The sequence below is a fragment of the Monodelphis domestica genome, chromosome 4, assembly GCF_027887165.1.
Source record: "Monodelphis domestica isolate mMonDom1 chromosome 4, mMonDom1.pri, whole genome shotgun sequence".
NCBI classification, from domain to species: Eukaryota; Metazoa; Chordata; class Mammalia; order Didelphimorphia; family Didelphidae; genus Monodelphis; species Monodelphis domestica.
The window spans coordinates 134,963,020-134,983,599 of record NC_077230.1 but is presented as its reverse complement, the minus strand read 5'-3'; the positions used below and the strand labels follow the sequence as shown (position 1 = coordinate 134,983,599).

At 33.3% G+C, this 20,580-nt stretch overlaps 1 protein-coding gene across 1 annotated transcript in view; it reads right to left on the bottom strand.

Moving 5' to 3' along the window:
- Positions 1 to 20,580, bottom strand: part of THSD7B (thrombospondin type 1 domain containing 7B) — a 1,225,997-nt gene that overhangs the window by 765,752 nt on the left and 439,665 nt on the right. The window contains exon 3 of the mRNA XM_001364165.4: positions 9,520 to 10,330. Within this exon, the coding sequence (XP_001364202.1) occupies positions 9,520 to 10,330 (811 nt within the window). The remainder of the gene's footprint in view (positions 1 to 9,519; positions 10,331 to 20,580) is intronic.

Genomic DNA, 20,580 nt, shown 5'->3' with positions numbered 1-20,580 from the left:
CCTACTTATATCCAATAAACAAAAGAACACAAAACAGTTAGTCTTGAGAAGGGGGGTTATCATAAATTTTATCCATTAACCAAGAAACAACCCTCATTTTAAAAACGTAAGATTGTTTGAATATATTTTAAAATTCATAGTTGAATAATAATGGTATTTTCCCTTTAAAACAAGAGATAAGCCTATGATATTATCTGTTAATAAAGAGGACCAACCAATAAAAGTAAGCTAACTATATACTAAGACATTAAATTTTAGTAGATTGGCATGAATGCTAGCCTGAGCATCAGCATTCATATTTTAGCTCTGATACTTTTTAGTTATATGACTAGTTAATTTCTTTGTTTCCTTATTTTTAAAATCAGAATAGTGAGAATAAGAATCCTTGCACATTGCCTAGTTTAGTAATGTTTTCTTAAATCCAAAAGAGATAATCCCATGTATAGCATTTTGTAACTGTAAAATACTAAGTCAACTTGGCAGACATATCAGATGCAAAGAACAGTGAAAGATAGCAGTTTTGTGATATACCCTTCTGAATGAAGAAAGAAACTTGCAGAATTTTAGGAGTTTTATCTTGTTTTACTCAATACCAGTGCCAACTATATCAGCAGTGCAAGGATCCAAGAAAACTGCAAGGGACTCATGATGAAAAAGACTACCACCAAAGAAGGAGCTGATGGAGTCTCAATGTCGACTGAAACAAGCCACTTTTCATTTCATTTCCTTCATGAGTTTCTTTTTTTTTTTGGTATAGGTACTGTGTCTTCTTTAACAACAAGATGTATGTGGAAATATGTATTGTATGGCAGCACACCTAATCTATATCATATTATTTGTCATCTTGGGGAGATTAAAGGGGAGTTAGAGAATACAGATCACAAAATGTCAGAAAACTATTATTAAAAATTGTATCTATGTGCAATGAAAAAAATGAAAAATAAAGTTACCATCACTCTGTGACATCCTTTCTTTCATTCTCTGGCTCTCTGTTTTTGTCTGTCTGTCTGTCTGTCTGTCTGTCTGTCTGTCTGTCTGTCTGTCTCCCTCTCCCTCTCCCTCTCCCTCTCCCTCTCCCTCTCCCTCTCCCTCTCCCTCCCCTCCCCCTCTCCCTCTCCCTCTCCCTCTCCCTCTCCCTCTCTCTCTCTCTCTCTCTCCCTCTCCCTCTCCCTCTCCCTCCTCTCTCTCTCTCTCTCTCTCTCTCTCTCTCTCTCTCTCTCTCTCTCTCTCTCTCTCTCAATCTCTCTCTCTCCCTCTCCTCCCATTTCTGTCAGAGGCAAAAGAGAAGAACTATAGAAACTTGAAATAGCAAATAATTTCATGATAAGGAAGACAACAATAGAGAGAAAGTTAATGGCTGTATAAAAACTACTGCATATAGTCATTAACACAAAACTACCCATAATCTCCAAGGCATACTGGACTGTGAAAAACTTCTTATGTTATTTGTAAGTTGTGGGAAAGCTCTAAGCCCTCTCTACTGGAGGCCCTATACCCAAATTAAAGCATTGTAGTTTTGGGGTGAATTAATTTACTCTTATTCAAGCCCAAAGAAAAAGAAAAATGAAGTACTAAACAAAGTTTAAAAATGTATAAGAAATAACTAATTCAATTCAATTCAAACATTTATTTAGTGACTATTGTGTCCAGAGCACAGTGTGAGACACTGGGGAACATATAAAGTTGATATGACACGTCCATTTCCCTTGAAGGCTTAGTCTAGGTAGAATAGTGATTAGATATTGGTGCATTTGGAATAAGAAAATTCAGTGTTCTATTCCTGCCTTAGACATTTTGTTAGCTCTGTGAGGAATGACCAAGTCACTTCATCTCTGTCAACCTCTGTTTCCTCATCTATAGAGATAACATGTCAAACACTTTGCGAGCCTCAAAGTACTATGTAAATATTATCTACTATAATATAGTACTTAATGACTCTTGTTTTTATATTTTTTAAAATCTTGTTCTATATGTATATAAGCTCTTTAAATATACTATTTATCAAGAAAGAAAAGCATTGGTGTTCCTAGAATTACTAAGAAGTTTCTTCTTTTTTAATACTTAATTGAGTAAAAGTATTTTAAACATTCTTCCATTGAGTCAAACACTTTTAAGCATATGTTGGTGTTCAGGCCACAGCTCAGACATAATCAATCCAGTAAGAGCTTACCTAAATGACTTGCAAAATGCAGAAGATGAAATAACAGATATCAAGTTTTATAGGTGATTTAGAATACTACCCCAGCTAATTCTAGCTTGTCACATGCACACACACACACACACGCACACACACACTCACACACACACACACAAATACAGGGAAGAAATTAAAAGGAGTAAAAGTCAGAGTTAACATAAGTTAAGACCAAATTTGATTTGTGAAACTGAATAGAATGCAAACCACATATGTATTTTCTCCTTCTTACTATTTCTATTTTTGGAAGCATTTTAGTACTAACTAAACTATAATATGAATAAAAACACTAAAGATTATAACCTGCTAAATGCACACTTAAGTTCTCTGAAAAACCCCTAATAAAAATTAATTTTTTATTCAGCTGACATTCAGAAGTAATGTCAAATATAACCTGGATAATACATCTCTTTTTGAATGTTCAATGAAACTGAACACTGAATATATTTATGATTTCTCAATTTTCAAGCTCAATGTATTAAGTTATGATTTTTAAAACAGGTGATATACATGAAGCTAATAAATTTGTTTTAAAAGATAGATTAAAATAAACTGTCTCATTTTGATCATTGTTGAATATAAATGTAGTTTTTTTAGAAATATCTGTACACTAACCCATTTAAAAAACTATTTACATTTTGCAAAATTGTCAATTGACAATTACTGGTAAAAATGTAATCCTGAAGGAAAGTAATCAAGAAAATTATCCAATATTCAAAGTATATTGAAATGTATCCTAGACAGTGAAAATATGAATAGACAATAAGTCATAAGAAAATGACCTAGGAGGAGGGTTCTAGTGAACTGAAAGAACAATAAGCATTAAATATGGGATATGAATCCCAAATATGTCACTATGATTTTAGACTACATTAATAAAAATATAGTATCAGATCAATCCCTACAGCATCCCTTTATTGTAGGAAAGTAAACGTATGTTGTTTATGGAGACAAAATTATGGATCATAATTTCAGATTTAATGGAAGAGATTTCAGTAGTACTCTCCAAAGGCATTCAGATGAACTCCTCATATGTCTCTCTGTGAAGTTCTGTTTTTAAAAGTATGACAGTTCCTCCATTTCTATCTAGATGTAAATAATAATCAGGTTTTTTTTTTTGATGTTGTTGTTGTTGTTTTAGTCAGACAAAGCAGTACTTATGGCCCAATCCAAAAGTATAATAGGAGAGAGACTTTACTCTGGCACAAAATCTTCATTTTGTAACTATGGTTTGAGAGATGAATAAACTAAAGAAGATAAAGAACACTAGAAAGAATTATAACAAATGCAGAAATATCTAAAAACTAATTTAGAAGGTTAAAATAATTTCATACATACAAGCAAACTGAATATATATAGTAAAAGTATTACTTATGTTTAGAAGAAATTAAAACAAGATATTAAAAATGAAATAAAATCTCTAGATAAAATAATTAGTACAAGAAATAGATTACCATGAAGTGACAAACTTAGGCCAAATAATGCAATCCCTGAAAGTAGAAGAGACAAAACAGAAATCTAATGCTCCATGAGTCAGCAAGAAATATTAGAACAAAATAAAATATTTCTAAGATTAGAAAAGAATGCAATCATTTTCTACCTTAAATAAAATGGCTTGAAAGGTATAATAATATAATTCAATCATTTAGGAGATTTAAGAATCATCAAATTCTCTGAAAATCCCAATAAAAAAAGAGCTTGCACACTATTTTTGAAGAAATCATGATGAAAAGGATCCAGATTAACTAGAACCAGATGGCAAAGTAAAGGTATAATTAATCTAAAAATAATCATTCCAAAAGAAATTCTAAAAGGAAAAATTCCAGAATGTCATCATTGAAATTCAGAGCTTCTGCATCAGATAAAAATTACTGTGACTATCTAGAAAGAAAATGTTCATTTACCATGGAACTACAGTCAGAAACACACATGACTTGGTAATCTCTACTATAAATATGGAGACATTTTAGAATATAATAGTCCAGAAGATAAAGGACATGGGCTTTCAAGAAAAATAACTTACCCTGGAAAATCAACATAATCCTCGAATGGGTTGAGAATGAGGAGGGGGAAGATGGAAGGGAATGGGTCATAACCTCATTAAGCTTTTAATTTTTTTCTTTAACTATGAACTTGATAAAGCGTTTCTTGATGAAAAGGTCAACGTTAAGTGGAAACTTTGAAATATAAATACAAGTTCTAAGAAAGGTCTAGAAAGATAAAATTATTAGAGCAATTAGAATAGAAAATATGATGCTCAATTCTCATGGAAGACATGGAAGAGAAGAAACAAGAATTCCTTCCCAAAACTTAATGCCTTCTAATGGTATTGAGAAAGTTCATTAAGAAAAACAGATCCTATAGGTAGAGTGATTTCCTCCTGATAAGTTTTAAAAAGGGAGAATAAAAGGAACAAAATTCTATAGTTTAAATAAAATAAAAAGTGTGTAAAGGAGGAAGGAAGGAGTAAATTTGCATTTTCTCATAACTATATTACACAAGAAGAATAAAATAAAAAACAGAAAGGAAAAGTTCAGGGGGACAAGACATTGAAAGACCCATTTTTCTTAGTTGCACATATACAAACACTTACATAAAGAGGGTGATGGAGAAATAAATTAAATTCAAAAGTAAATAGTCATGGATGTGGGAAACAAAAAAGAGAGAAAATAATTATAGGGAATAGCAAAACAAACTTCTTGATCCTGAATGAATTTTTAGAAAGGAAAAAAATGGGAAAGAGCTAAAAATTAAAGCAGTATCATAATTTAATTAATTGAATAATGCAGTGAACAAATTTTGGTATATGAATGTAATATAATATTATTACCCTATAAAAACATCAAAAATGAAGAAGGATATTTGTGGCAATTCTGAAAAAGAAAAAAAAAGCAGAAGAAAAAGAAAGAGAGGCAAAGACAAGAAGGAGGGAGAAATAAAAGGAGGGTAAACAAAAGGCAAATGAGAAGGAATATTGAAACTTTTTTTTAACTTCACAAAAGAGTGAAAAAAGAAAGTCCACCAAGAAGCACAGACAAGTTGAATTGTCTGGAGAGTTATATAACCAATCTGGATTTGTTATATCCCTTTTTAAAAGAGGAAGTTATATTTAATGGAGATTCACAGTTACATACACAATCTTCTTTTTGTGTTCTAATTTGTATTTCAGATTATTAAATACAAACTTTAAATCATTAATTTTTAAAAAGAAAATATTCCAAAAACTTTAAAACATTCAGAAAAAAATAAACTGAAAAAGTTAAAGCATTTCATTGGCTACTGATCTTCAGATCACCCATCCTATGGGTTGCACTTTTTTAGCTTAAAAGTACTTCTTCAAAAGGAAACAATGAGGAGATGTATTTTATTTCATGATACAGACTATCATTTTATAAAATATGATAAGGGTCATTGGTGTTTGGCTGAGAATTATGAATCATCCATAGGATAGGTTGAAAGACTGTAATAATAGAACCTCAGAGAAACTTCTGCCAAAATGAAAGAAAAATTAAGGTATACAATGAAACAATAAATCCAGATCTTTAAACCCAATAGGCAAATCAATGATTAGGGAGCACAGTGGCACCAAGAATAATATAGCAGTCTGCAGCTTCGTGAAGCTAAGCATAAGGGAACATTGCTTGCAGTGTTCATCAAAAGTTAAAACAATCAATGGGTTAGTTGACAAAGGCATTAATTAAAACTGCTGCTGTGCCCAAAATTGAGAAAATTACTTTCAAGAAGGGAAGCACATTGAATGGCATCATGAAAATGTAAATTAAACCTTTTATTAAATATATATATATATATATATATATATATATATATATATAATCAATGTAATAGTAAAGATGGCAGAAAAATACCTTTGGCCCCTAAAATTGTATAATAAACAGCCACAGATACCAAGATAGATTTGATTGAAGTTTCAGATACAATACATATTTTTTAAGATTTCTAAATGATTCAGTGGAAATAAAACCAGTGAAAAGCAAGCTATGTAACAGAAAAAAATGTTTAATTTTTTTTCAATGTTTAACATAGTGACTAGCATCAAATAGGTGCTTCATGAATATCATTAAATTAAAATTAATGATATAAGTTATTTGAATGTATACATTTTCCCAGTACATACCAGATTCCCATTTACCAATGGATATAATCTAAAAGTTTTTTATTCTTTCAGAACAGCTTTTTTATATCCACTGTCCTCTAGTTTGTCCATTAAGCTGGGAAAATAACAATAGCTTTTTTGAAAAAGAATATGAAACTTCTTATTGCCAAAATTAAAAGTGTTGGGATAGGTCATTTCAGGATGTATTGTTTTTCCATTCACATAGAAAAAAAGAATGCTAACAATTACATTCGTATTCTCTCAGAATCTAAATCATTTTGTGAAAATAAATAATACACTAGAACATTTTAAATAACATATCCTTCACAATAACAAAAATAATAACTGACATTTACATAATGCTTTAGCATTTCCAAACCATTTAACATAGATTGTCTCATTTGAGCAACAATCTTCTGTAGTCGTTACTATAGATATTATAATCCCCATTTTAAATGTGAGGAAGCAGAAGCTCAGAGATCAGTGACTTTCTCCTGGTCACACACAAAATATCTTGTAAACATTATTTGCCTCATCAAAGTCTTGAATTCTATATAGAACCCTATTCTTTCTGTTTAAAAGAAAAAATGTTCAATATTTTAAAAACTTGATCTAAGTAGAAAACCAGAAATGTTTATGCCTTTTATTAATTTATTAACCAATAAGCATATATTATGTGTCTTCTTTATATTAGGTACTATACTCTTCACTGAGAATATGACTACTAAAGCAAAACAATCTTTACACTCAAGGAGCTTATATTCTAACAGATACACCATGCATAGGGTTTTAGTTGCCAGGGAAGAGTTTTGGTCTAGGTCAATGGTCTCAAAACATTTGATTATGTACTGCCATTGATTTCTGAGAATGCAATCCAATATATTTGTAAATACATATAAACCACTGTTTGGCTCATGGTCCAAAAATTTAAAATGAAAAGAGAGAGGAATAAGTCTCATACTCATTTATCAAGTTAATATCCTGAGGTACAGTCCCATAATGACGTAGGGGGAAGGGCAGGGCATGTGTATATTGAGGTAAAGGTAAGCTGGAATATTCTTCATAACATCTACTCCTGTAGATACCTGTGCAGGGTTTAATCTATAAAAGACTCCTTCAGAGCTGCTGGGTTTCCCAGTGGTTTGAACTCAAGACCTAGAGTTGGGAAGACTTGAATTCAAATTCAGCCTCAGACACTTACTAACTCTGACCCTGGGCAAGTTGTTTAAACCTTTTTGCTTCAGTTTTGCTTCATTTTCCTCAACTGCAAAATGAGCTGGAGAAGGAAATGGCAAACCACTCCAGTATCTTTGTCAAGAAAACCCCAATTGCAATCATAAGGAGTTGGACAAAACTAAAAACAATGAGATGCCAACCTGTATGAAAGTAGTTAGAATCTTGCAAATGGAGGAAAAGGGGCAATGTCTAGGAGTGATAGGTCTTACTGAGAGAAGAGTAAGTATGGTGGTATCCATTGAAATAAGCATAGGATGCAACTTAATTATTGCCCTCTGGTTACCGATATTTTTCCTGGGATCATGTCACAGCCCTCTTAACGTCATTCATATCTCTCAGCAAGTCATGACTCCCAGTTTGGAAATCATTGGTCTAGGTAGACACAGAGATTATGAGTAGAGGCACAGACTTTGCTCCATTGTTTCCAGTGATAGTGATAGTATTAACTTAATTATTGTGCCCAAGAAAGGGATAGGAGAGAGGTAATGTAGTTCTTAACTCTGTGTCAGGAGAAATGGCAAATTACTAAAATTGGATAGATATCATTAGATGACAAGAGGGTATGCCAAGCATTGTTCAGGTCAGACTAGGACATTTTAGGTTGGTTGAGTTTAAACTCACTTATCAATCAGAAAAGCTTAAACCCAGGGCAAGTATGAGAGATAGCTGGCAAGAATGATAATACAGAAAATCAGGAAAGAATGTTTTGCCAGAATGACTCACATGTTCAAACAATGAAGATTAAAGTAATTTACAGGTTCTGTGGGCTATACAAAGAAGGCAGATAATAAGAAGTATGGAGTCATTCATTGCTCAACCCAGTTCTAATTAGAAGTGGAACAAACCACTTTGGAGCATCCTGGGTAAAATATATTTATTCTCTAAGTTAAAAGGAAATAAGAATCAATAGTCTTTTGCACCCCTCTTAGGATTTAAAACAATGTAAGCACCTAAGCAAATATCAAGCAATGATAATGGTAACTGCTGTGAAATGTGTGTCTTTGATAATACTATTGTCATGAAAGAAATTTTAATTTTGAAGGAAATTGGTGATACTTTGAAGCTTTCATTTAAATTATCTGGGGGGAAATTAAAATAATAGTTCTTTCAAGAGCTTACTGAGACTCAGATCAAGTTTCTCTGAATAAGGACTAAAATAAAACAATTACAATTTTGAAAATATAGTTGCTGTTATCACACATCTGATTTCCCTTCATTCTTCATTATATGCCAATTCCACTTCATGCTGATATAAAACCTAATATTCTGACTAAATCAAATTTAACCCAATTTATAATTATCCAATGCTTAAACCTTGTAATATAATTATCAGAGAAAAATAAATATATTTTGGATATAACAGAACTCATATCAAACATACAAGAAAACTCAAAGGGTAATGGAGAGATCAAACGGACCCATAAGCAGTCGTTAGCATATCACATACACAGAGGGATTGTGTTAGAGAAAGGATGCTTTCTTTTTTTATAGGATTCTTTCTTAAAGATGATCAGGAAAAAAAAAAGGTCAAAGGGTCAAGTAGTAAACCTAGCATCACTCATATAACCTTCCAAAAATTAGTTTATAAAAGTTGTCTTTGACCAAAATTAATACATACCCACATATAAAACCTGGAAATGGATTTGAATTATTCTCATTAAAAAGCAATCAAGTTTTTATTCACTTCAATATTAGAAATGTTTTAATCCTTGGTTGAATTCTCAGGACAAAATATGAAAAGATGTCTGTAAGTAGTTTACAAAATGTGGTGTCATATAGAACAATGCTACCTAAAATAATTTAAAATAACATAAATATACTTGAGATTTTTGGATGTCTTTTTACATTTAACATATACATGTTACAAATATATATGAATATAATATATGTATAAATATGTTATATATTAAAGTTATTACAAATTAAACTTATAAGAATTAATGAAACAAACATATCAATCTTTAAGGCTTCCTACCTTAACATCGCATTTTTCCCATCACTTCTTGAACACCGAACCTGTCTTGTTTGATAACCTATTTCTATATCCCATGGCTTGGAATGATGGTGAGGCTTATAGCCTTGGTGCTTAAATGTGACCCGTTCTTTTGAATCAGAGCTAAAATCCACAATAGTTCTTCCACTTAAACTAACTTCCTTAAGATGAGGCAGTTTACATTTACTCCAAGGTCCAACTTTAAGGCTAAACATGTATTCCTCTTCCCCAAGGGGACAGGGGATGTAAGAATCACAGGCTCTTGATTCTGTGAGATTTGGACACATCAAACCTCCATAGAGTGGGGGAGAAATGATTGATCTAGTCCTATGCTGCAGCTTCTTACCACATCCCTGGCTGCACACAGACCATGGTGAGAACTCAGACACAACACAATCCCGGGGACAAGGGATGAGGCAAGCTTGTTCAGTGGGTGGCTGAGGTGCAAAATATTCACATATTTCACTGATAACCACAGTTCGGTTCAGTTTTTGAATACAATGTACTGTCCGGTGCTGTAGTCCATGCTGGGCTGTCACACACTCAGAAGTCCTGAGTTTGACTTCACCATGAATAAATGGAGCCAGTACGCAGATCTGCCACTCTGACACTTCCCATTCAAAAAGTTCACCATGCCAGTCACATACTCTAAAACAGCTTCTCTCATTTTCAGGTTTATCAGCCTCTTCACAGTTTGACAGAAGACTTGTCCAACCTTCTAGGTGAAAGCACCACACTCCTCGACTTTGAATACCACCGGGTCCACAGTTACCTGTACATCTCCCCCATGGACCTAAAGGGTTGAAAAAACAAAGGTGAACATCGTTAATATATCTACCCAGACTTTGGTTTAAAGAAAAAGAAGAGTTTAGTTTGTACATTTGAAGGACAAATATCTTCCAAAATGTTATAACTTTATTAATTTTATTTTTGTTTTTACATCACCTTTACCCTCAAATATATCTCTTTCCCAACCCCAACACCTATATTAATATCGATAGAAATAATATATATATAAAATGAGAATGTAAAAAAAAACAATTCACAAATACTAATCAACACATCAACCCATTCAGATATCATGTATACTGTTCTGCACACGTCATCTGGTCACTTCCACAAATAAGAGAAGGGGCATTTTTCATCTCTTCAAGGACAACCTTGGTCATTATAACTATATAATGTTTGATTTCACTTTTTTTCTTTCCATTTGCATTCCTGAAGTCAGTGTAGGTTGTTTACTTGATTCTACTTACTTTATATAAGTTCAAATAAATCTTCCTAGTCTTCTCTGATTTCTTCATATTCATTTCTAAGAGATCTACAATCTTCTGTTATATTCATGTGCCATAATTTACTTATTCTTTCCATATTTTGTGCAGGGTCATGGGTTTTGTAAAAATATAATTGTAAAGCAAAGAGATTAAAAAATAGAACTGATACATACAAATAAATATTATTTTTCTAAAAATTTTATAATTATGTAGTTCTAGTTGAAATATAGGCCATTTCCAGATATAACTTGTACCACTCAAATCAGATATCTTTGAAAAGGAAAAATACATAGGTATATAAAATACATATACAAAATTACTAATTTTAGAATAATGACCTATTGGAGGAAGAAATTTCCTCCAAAGCATAAAATTGAATTACATTGGAAAAAACATTGGCTTTATAATATCATGACCTAGGTTTGAATCTCATCTCAGTTTTTCCGGTTGAGTGATTTTTTTGTCCTGGTTTACTTTATGTGATGTAGATGAGAGGCACTGAACTATGACTTTTAAGGCTTTTTTCATCTATAAATCTATGATCTCATGTAATCATGTTTGTAGAAGTATGACTCTTGTATTAATATGTTTTATTACTGTATTACTCTGTATTTCAATTCCTCTGTAATTCAAACTTCTGATAAAATTATAACAGAATACCCCCTCCAAGTTCAAAAGTAAAATAATAATCACTATATATGCTAGCATTTATAAAACACCATTATATATAGTATCTTATTTGACCCTCAACAATTCTAGGATGTAGGTACAATAATTATCCTCATTTTCCAGTTGAGGAAACTGATGTTAAATAATTTGCTCACAGTCACATAGCTGTTAAGTGCCTAAGGCAACATTTGAACTCAGTTCTTGACTATAGGCCAAGAGTTCTACCCATGCAATACATCCAGAGCCAATGATTGATTATTGGAAATGACAGGTCTTATGAGTTCTTCCATATATTTGATGGTACTCATAGATGACAAATGTCAACTGAAATTTAAAGATACCTGGACTGTAGCTTAGGCAATATAAATATGAGCTATTATTCTTCCCTATTTTCCACTTTCTTCAATTCTTACAATCCCAATATATAATTCCCTATCATATTGCTTTGTTCTTTTCAAGGTACTGGGATAATAATACTCTTAGCAGATATCAGTGTTTGAAACAGTCAGAAATCTCTCTTTCTCCATGCAATAAATAGTATTACCAGAACCTAATTCAAGGTCTTTTCCCTATCAACTTGAATCCAGATGTCTAAGCCAGTGTAAACTAAGTTTATTTACTTTCTTGGATCTTCACTGCTTTTTGAATATCTCAAACTGAATGTGATATTGAAATCTTACTATCCCAAATTCAACTCATTATCTTTCCTCCAAAATCTTCCCTCTTTCCAAAATGCTCCATTAATAATGAGAGCATTTCCCAATCTCCCAGACTTCCAATCTAATAATTATCCTCACTCTTCCTCAGCCCCCCAACTCCATATCCAATCTGATGTTATTACCTGCTGTGATCTCTCTCTTTCTCTTGCATACACTTCTTTCCTCTAACATTATTACCACCCTGGTTCAGGCCAATATCAGCTCATGTCTAGACTATTACAATATATTGATTTTGCTCAGGCCACAAGTCTCTTACCCACTAAAGTCCATCCTCTTATGGTCTCTAACATCACAGGTCTGACTATGTCAGTCTCAACTCAATAAACTCCAAAATGGCTTCCTATCATTTTCAGAATCAAATATAAAATTCTCCCTTTGTCATTGGGGGAATGGAGAAAAGAGTACAGAGAAGGTAGAGAAGCTGACCTCTGTGGTTGCCTCCAGTTCTAAATCAATGACCATATTTGTTCTTAACAACACTCACTGTAGTGCTATTTGCCTCAAATGAGATATTATATACAAACTGCTTCACAAACATCAAAACTTTATAGAAATGTAAATTAATATTAAATACCTAATATGTGCCAGATATTGTTGGAAGGTTGATGGTAGAGAGAATAGTGAAAACAGTCTCTGCTCTGAAGATGCTTAGGTTCTATCAGGTAAAATCATATGTTGTTATGATAAAGATATAACCAAAATATATTAAGAATAATGAGATGGGAAGGCAAAGGAGATAGGATGAGTAAGGGCTTCATGAAGAGAAAACATGAGCTGAATCTTGAAGGGAAGGGAATACATTCAAGACCTGGGATAAAGCCAGTTAAAAGAAATGGAGATTGACAGTGGAATATCTGTATGAGAACAGTAAGGACAGTTGAATTGAACAGGAAAGGAATGATAAGAGAATGAGGTATAATAATGTTTGAAGGGCAAATGGAGACAAACTTATACAGGTCTGAAAATGTTTGCTGTCCAGACACCAAGTGAGACGCTGATGAGAATCAGTAACCATCCTCTGCCAGAGCCACTGTCTCTTGGGTGATTGGGAGAATCTTATGTACCAGGAAAAACTGACTGATTAATCAAGCAATCTGACAAATGGTAGAATCAATGAAGAAAGTACCAGACATGTATATGATGTTTACAGATGGAGAAAGAAACATATTTTTAGTTTGATTAAAAAGTGTAAGTGGTGACAAAAGAACATCTTGGTGGATAATCAGTAGCATAAAACAGAAAGAAGAAAAAAAGGAAGAAGACAAATGTCAAATGATTCAGAAATATAAGCAAATAGTTGAGATTGAGCTAAAATTAATCTGTCATGACATTCTGGACATGGTGGACAAATACCCCATTCCAATAGCAAACACAGGTGAGTACAAGGTTTTCAATCTATTATAAAATGAAAGGGGACTACAATAGGTATCTGGCTGAATTTGTCCCAATAACTGACAAAATAAAGCTACAAAGAATAGCCTTGTGTCTTATAAAGCTACTAGTGACATTACAATGCCAGAACTTCTACTAATACATCTCAAACTTAGATCTTGCTCTCAATATCTCCATATTCTACTATGACATTCTTAATTTCCCTGATTGTGCCTGCAGGTTGGCAAAAGCAACTTTTGATGATGAAGGTGCAAAACTGGATAACACAGTGAAGAAAACTATAAGGTCTTGATACTTATCAAGAAGTTGTTACATGAGAGCCTGACACTATGGACTTCAGATATTCAGGGTATTAGTGAAGAGCAGAAGAAGAAGAAGCCCAGTGGGGGAGACATCAAAACTATGAGAATTCATCTCTGATCACTGCACTGTACCCCATTCCTGTTCTCAAAAACTCCTCCCTGTCACTGAGAACCACCACATCTGACTTCCACAATTGGTCTCAGAATTTAGATTCCTACTCTGATTTTTTTTAAGTTTTCAAAGTTCTTAAAGGCAAGAGTGAATTTCTTTGGATTTTATTAGTCCCACTTTTTAAGTTCTTTTAGAAACTAACAGGACTGCATAAAGGCTTTTAAAGTATTACCATATTACCTCTGTGCTATATATGGCAAGACATCAATTAGAAATGGATATCATATTGGAATGCCATTAGACTTCTGGGAGAAACAAGAGTCTAGGAGAAAGGTCTATTGCAATGTTGGGTGAATGTGGTGGTAGTTTTCCTTTTTTTAATAATTGTCTAGGCCAAATTTTATGCCCATGTTTAAAATGAATTGGGTACTGAGCTTGAAGTTACAGGTAGCATTGAAGCATTTATGGTAGTGATTTTGCTGTAAAAAGTGTTTCCAAAATGCAGAAGCAGGGCTGGTAGCAGCCCAATGCATGGTTGCTCATTCTTGCTGACTTTCTTTTATAGCAAGTTAGCACTGAAGGGGGTATTGAAAAGCTTGCATTTGAGTTCAGTTACTTAGTTTTTCTCCTTCACTTTTGCCCTTTTATCCTTTTATTTTTTTCATTTGCTCAACCCCTTTTTGTCAGCATACATTACTTGAAGCTAATTGGTATTACTGGATATTTGACTTGGAGTCACAGATATGGAATCTGTATTGTTCTTATTGATACACAGCATGGAATTAACACCAAACTTTAAGTTCAATAAACCTAAATTTAAAATGTAAAAAAATTAGAGTTTATATTTGCTTCTAGAGATAATAGGGAGACAAGAGTTTATCAAGTAGGAATATGACATGGTCAGATCTGTGTATTAGGAAAATTAGTTTGGTAATCTGTGTAGGGCTATATATAGATATAGATATAGATATAGATATAGATTCTTGACAGAAACAGGAAAATTTAGAAGGTTTTTTGGTGGGGGAATGGAGGATAAGGAATGTTGGTGGGGGGAGATAATGAGTCCTACTTAGAAATGTTGAGTTTGAAATGCTTATAAGACAATCAGCTCAAAATCTGTAGGAGGCAGCTGATAATTCAGGACTAGGAGATCAGTGCCAAACATAAACCACAAAGTCATCTCCACTGAGATCATAACCCCATGGGAACTAGTGAAGATATCAAATGGGAGAGTGTTGAAAGAAAAGAAAAGGATCATACAAGAAAGAGCCTAGGAGATAAACTCACTGTGAGAAGAGGATAAAATAGATATGATGATTTAGAAAATGGGACTTAAGAAGGAGAAATTAGAAAGGAAATGGTAAACTAATCTGGCATCTTTGCCAAGAAAACTTCAAAAGGAGGCATGAAGAGTAGGACACAACAGAACAGAAGTAGACAGGTAGGTAGAGAACCACAAGAGGGCAGTGCCATAAAACCCAAAATAAGAAGAGAGTATGCATTAGAAAAAACTGGTCAAATAAAGCTCAAGAAAACTGAATTCCATCATAAGGATGAGGAACCTGACACAGAACAGTCGTCATATTCATTTCTCAAGGTAGTGAGGAGTAGAGTTGGGCTATGTATCCAGATCCTTGGGACCAAAATATAATGATGAATGTGCATTAAAATACATGATCTTCTGCGTGTGTGTGTGTGTGTGTGTGTGTGCATGTGTGTGTGAGTGAGTGTGTGTGTATCAGGTGGGAGAGAGAGGTTACACTGAAATAAAATTTGACAAAATTCCCTAATGTCTCAATTAAAAATAGAAAAATCCAAAGACTTTTTTTTTTAAATCACATAACCACCACTGAATCCCTACAAAGAAGTTGCTTTGCCATATTTTGTAGCAAATCCAGAGGGCAAATTTTCTTCTTGCATAGAAAATCTTTAGATATATGAAAGGGTTAAAATTAGGTTTCTCCACAAATAATTGAACATGTAGTCTGGTCACGATGTTAGCTTATCAGTTTAAACCATGTAACCTTTGCCTCTAAACCAGCACTGTAATGACTACAGAGACCATTCACAACTTCTATGGAATACTGATTTTTGGAATAGAGCTAGAGAAAATGCACCCCAGATATGATCACAAATCTATTGTAATATTTATTTAATCACAGGTGTGTGTATGTGTTTATTACATGCATGTCTATGACTAGAGAAGTCAATGATTAGATTTTAGACAATTTGGTATATTAGCAGTGAAAGCAGACCTGCACTATAAATTTGCCTCTTCCATCCCTACCCACCTGGTAAGAAAATAGTCCCAAGAAACTATTCTGACCTTAACCTTTAGTCAAGTCAGTCATAACATTCCATCTACCCAGTAGTGCTCCCACTTCTCAACCTTGATGTTCCTGCCAAAACTAACTTTGTTAGGCCATGTTGTCGATCAATTGCTGTCTTTGGTGGAAAAGATTACTGCAAGTGACATCATACCCTTCTTAGGAATTATGTAGCTTAAAATGTCTTGATGAGAATGGTCACACTATGCTTAGAATGAGTTCTGCTTTTAATGATGGAAATTACTTCCAGTAAATCCACATACTTATCACAGTATATTTGTTCTAGTCAATGTCTGCTCATGATATGGCAGAAGCCAGAGCATAAATTAACTATACAAAGAAAGTAGCAGTTTTTTGAATTGCTGTTGCAATCTCTGAAAAAGTTTTAGTGCATAATTGAACAGAAGACTATTCCTTTTGTGGATGGGGGAGCATCTACATTCATCATTTCATTCATGGAGCAAACTAGTGGATTGAAACCTTCTTCCTCCTCTCAATATAGACACATCTCATCTCTAACTAAACCAATCATTTTCCTCTTTCTGTTGAGTGAACCAGCATTCCTCCACTCACCAAGATTCAAAACCATGCTTAACACTTTTCTCTCACTTGCCCCTTATCCATGTCCACTCAGATTTTGTGCCTTACAGTTCTAGCTTGTCAAAATTTCTTTCATCATTACTCTTCCTTCCATCACTCAAATTGGATTCCATGCAACCAATCTTTCCTTGTCTCCCAAGCATCTTTCACACAGCCTCAGAATCAGCTTTCTTAAGGAAATGTCTCTTCATATCACATTTCTCTCTTCTAAAACTCAGGCAATTGTCTATCACTACTATGACAAAATCTAAATTCTTCTTCTATTTGGAAGTTAAAGTCCTACAGAATTCAGATCCATCCTATCTAGGTGTATCATAAAACTCTATGTTCTAGTGGTAACATACATTACCTAGTAGTATCAAAGCCAAATACAAATGATCCATGATCTTAGCATATTGACTTAGAAAAGCACAGATAAATATTATCTGTTATATATTTTTCAATTATTAGATATTTCTCAATTATATTGTCATTTTTTTCTGTTTTACCATTCACATCTCTGTTCCAACCCAAGTGTCTTACTTGCTCTTCTCTATACTTGCCATTCTATTCCTCAACTCAGTAGTACCTTTGCAATCTATTTCTTAATCCAAGAATGTTCTTCCTCCTTACTTCTTCCTCTTGGAGACCTTATTTCCTTTCAAGTTTCAACTCAAAAATTACTTCCTTAGGTGGCAGTTGGGTGATTCAATGGATTGAAAGCCAGACCTAGGGACAGGAAATACTAGGTTCACATCTAGCCTCAGACCTTCCTACCTGTGTGACCACGGGCAAGTCACTTAACCCCCATTGCCTAGCCCTTACCACTCTTCTGCCTTAGAACCAAAACACAGTATTGATTCTAAGGTGGAAGGTAAGGTTTTAAAAAAATTACTTCCTTAGAGAAGTCTATCCAGATTCCTCCCAGTCCTGAATGACCTCTGTCACTTTCTAATAAGTTCATATATGTGTGCATAATATACATATAGATTATTTACTTTTATGTAAGAATGTTATTTCTCTGAAGCATAATTTAAATTCCTTAAGAGTGAGGGCTGTGATCATTTGTATTTCTGACTCCAGAGACCAGCACAGTACTTGGCACATGTTAAATGTTTAATAAAAAATTGTTGACTGGTTTATTGAAAATTGGTTGGAGATATTAGGTGATTTTCCCATGTTTCCACAGCAAGTCAGGATGCACTTAAATCTATGCCTTCCTGGATCTAACATCTGCTCTCTGACAATTATACCATGTTTATTCCCTTCTATAATGACAAAATGAACCTTCTCATGATGGTCAATCTTGTTACTTGTGACAACTATTTTGTCTCCTTTGGGAACTGATGCTACTAGAGCTACACATTTGCTACCACTAAATAATGAAGTTCCCTTCATCTTTACCACCAGTACTATCAACATCCTCACCTGGATTAGTGTACTTTCTGAATTTTTTATCATCTCTTTAACTCTAAAGTTTCATACTAGACTCCAAGGCTGACCCTAAATCCATTCTTCTGTATTGTCTCTTGTTTTGAACTTGACAAACATGAATTGAATTGATCTAATAGTTTTCATTGTTTTAAATTATTATCACTTTTGACTTTGCACATCTTTCTTCTTGATTCTATCCTCCCCTCTACCCATCACTGGTCTGATATTTTTACTAAGTATCTCCTAGTTTAAGGAGGAAAAAGAGAATAAAAAACTTCAATATAAAATTCTGAGAAAAGAAGGGCTTCCAAAAGGAAGAGTATAATAGAGATGATAAATAAATCAAACTTCCTAGCCATCCCTTAATATACTTTTCTTTCCATTCTAACATAGTTAATATAAAAACTGAGGAGTGGTGACTGTCTTATTTACTAGTAAGAGTTTGGGACTACTGCCTGTATATGAAAATATGAAAATTAGATAATGTATTTATGAGAGAAAAGTCTAGTGAAAATACTTGCATCAATTGGTAAACTAAACTTTGGAGACAAATAAAAATGAGGGCAAAAACAAGCAAATGAAGTGAATTGTAGATGCCTGGAATAAATGAAAACCAAATTGCAAACAAGATATATGAAACGAAGACAAGACCTTTAAGCAATTGATCTGTAACAATTTGCATTTCTCAGGCACAGATAGAAAATACATTTTATTATTTATTCAGATGTATATTTGACTATGAACTTTAGAAACACAAAAGAAAATAAAAACCAGAGAGCTGTAAGGGGATTTGTCATTTTAAAGATTGTATATATTGGTCTCAAATTTGACCAAGAGTTTGACTAATCTTGTGTCTCTTTTCTAAGTTCAAAAACTGAAAAGAAACAATCACAGATTACATTCCTAGGCAGTAGCACAGAAAAAATTCTCTCTCTCTCTCTCTCTCTCTCTCTCTCTCTCTCTCTGTATATAAATATATATATATACACACATACACATCTATACATATATATTTATGTACATGAGTAAGTATGTATGCATATGTGTGCATACATACATAATACCATCTTGAAGTTATACTGTGCCTTCTGAAGAGCTCAAATATTTTATATATACTAAAACACATATTAAGAATATACTAGGGAGGGATTCCCTAAGGAGGGTATATGCAGGAAATGTATGTTTTTTATTTTATATTCACTGAATAAAAAATAAATACCATATTGTAAAAAAAATCAATTAAACTAATTTTAAAAAGTTATAAAAAGCAAAAGATTACATGCTGATTCCAAAATGCTCAGAAATCAAAATAATTTCTTGAATGATTTCCTTGAAAAATAGCTCATATAATGTCATCCTCTAGAAATTGGTTTTATAGTATTTGGTAACATGACAGCAATATATAAAAACATGTCTTCTACCTGAACACACAAGCATTTGAAAGTTTAAAATCATAGTATGAGATTGACATATAAAATCTTAAGACTTTTAGGCCAAGGCAGTTTAAATTTACATTCTACATTTTAGGTTCTGGAGGGAAACTCATAAGGTGAGCGGAAGAAATAGTTGTTGTTTTCAACACTAAAATTCTAGGACTTTTTTTTCTTTTTGATGGTACCACAAGAGGTGCTAACATATGAAAGGACTAATGTAATATTCTTCAAGCAAGAGAAAATTACTAGCAAATGTTATCCCCCTAATTAAGTTATTCCTTAACAGGATTAGCTAAGATGAAAGTCAAATGCATCATCTATCCTAAGCCATAGCATTTAAGAATCATCCCCTGGATATCCTTCACATGCTTTACCCAAGGCCATTAAAAACCCAAAGCTGAGGTCACTGCAAAATACAATTTCTATGTTCAAAAGCACAACGAAAGAGGACCCAAAGTTCTAAAATTCTGCAGCTCTCACAATACTTCTTTTATATCTTTACTATAAACACATCTTTGAGATGGTAAAATTCTTTTGTTTTGTTATGATTTTTAATGAGGGGACAATGTGGGAGTTTAGTATTATAAGAAGTAAAGGCACAAAGGGCAATTTGGTATTCAATTAGTATAAAAATTGCCATTTTGATTGATATATTGGTTGACTTAAGAAAATGTGGTTTCAGAGCATAGAAGTAAGGCAACAGAGAAGAATCGGGAGGGAACTGAGGAGGGTAGTAACACTGAAACACCGAAACACCAGCAATTCTGGACTTCCTGGGGAAGACAGACAATTTGCCTGGGGC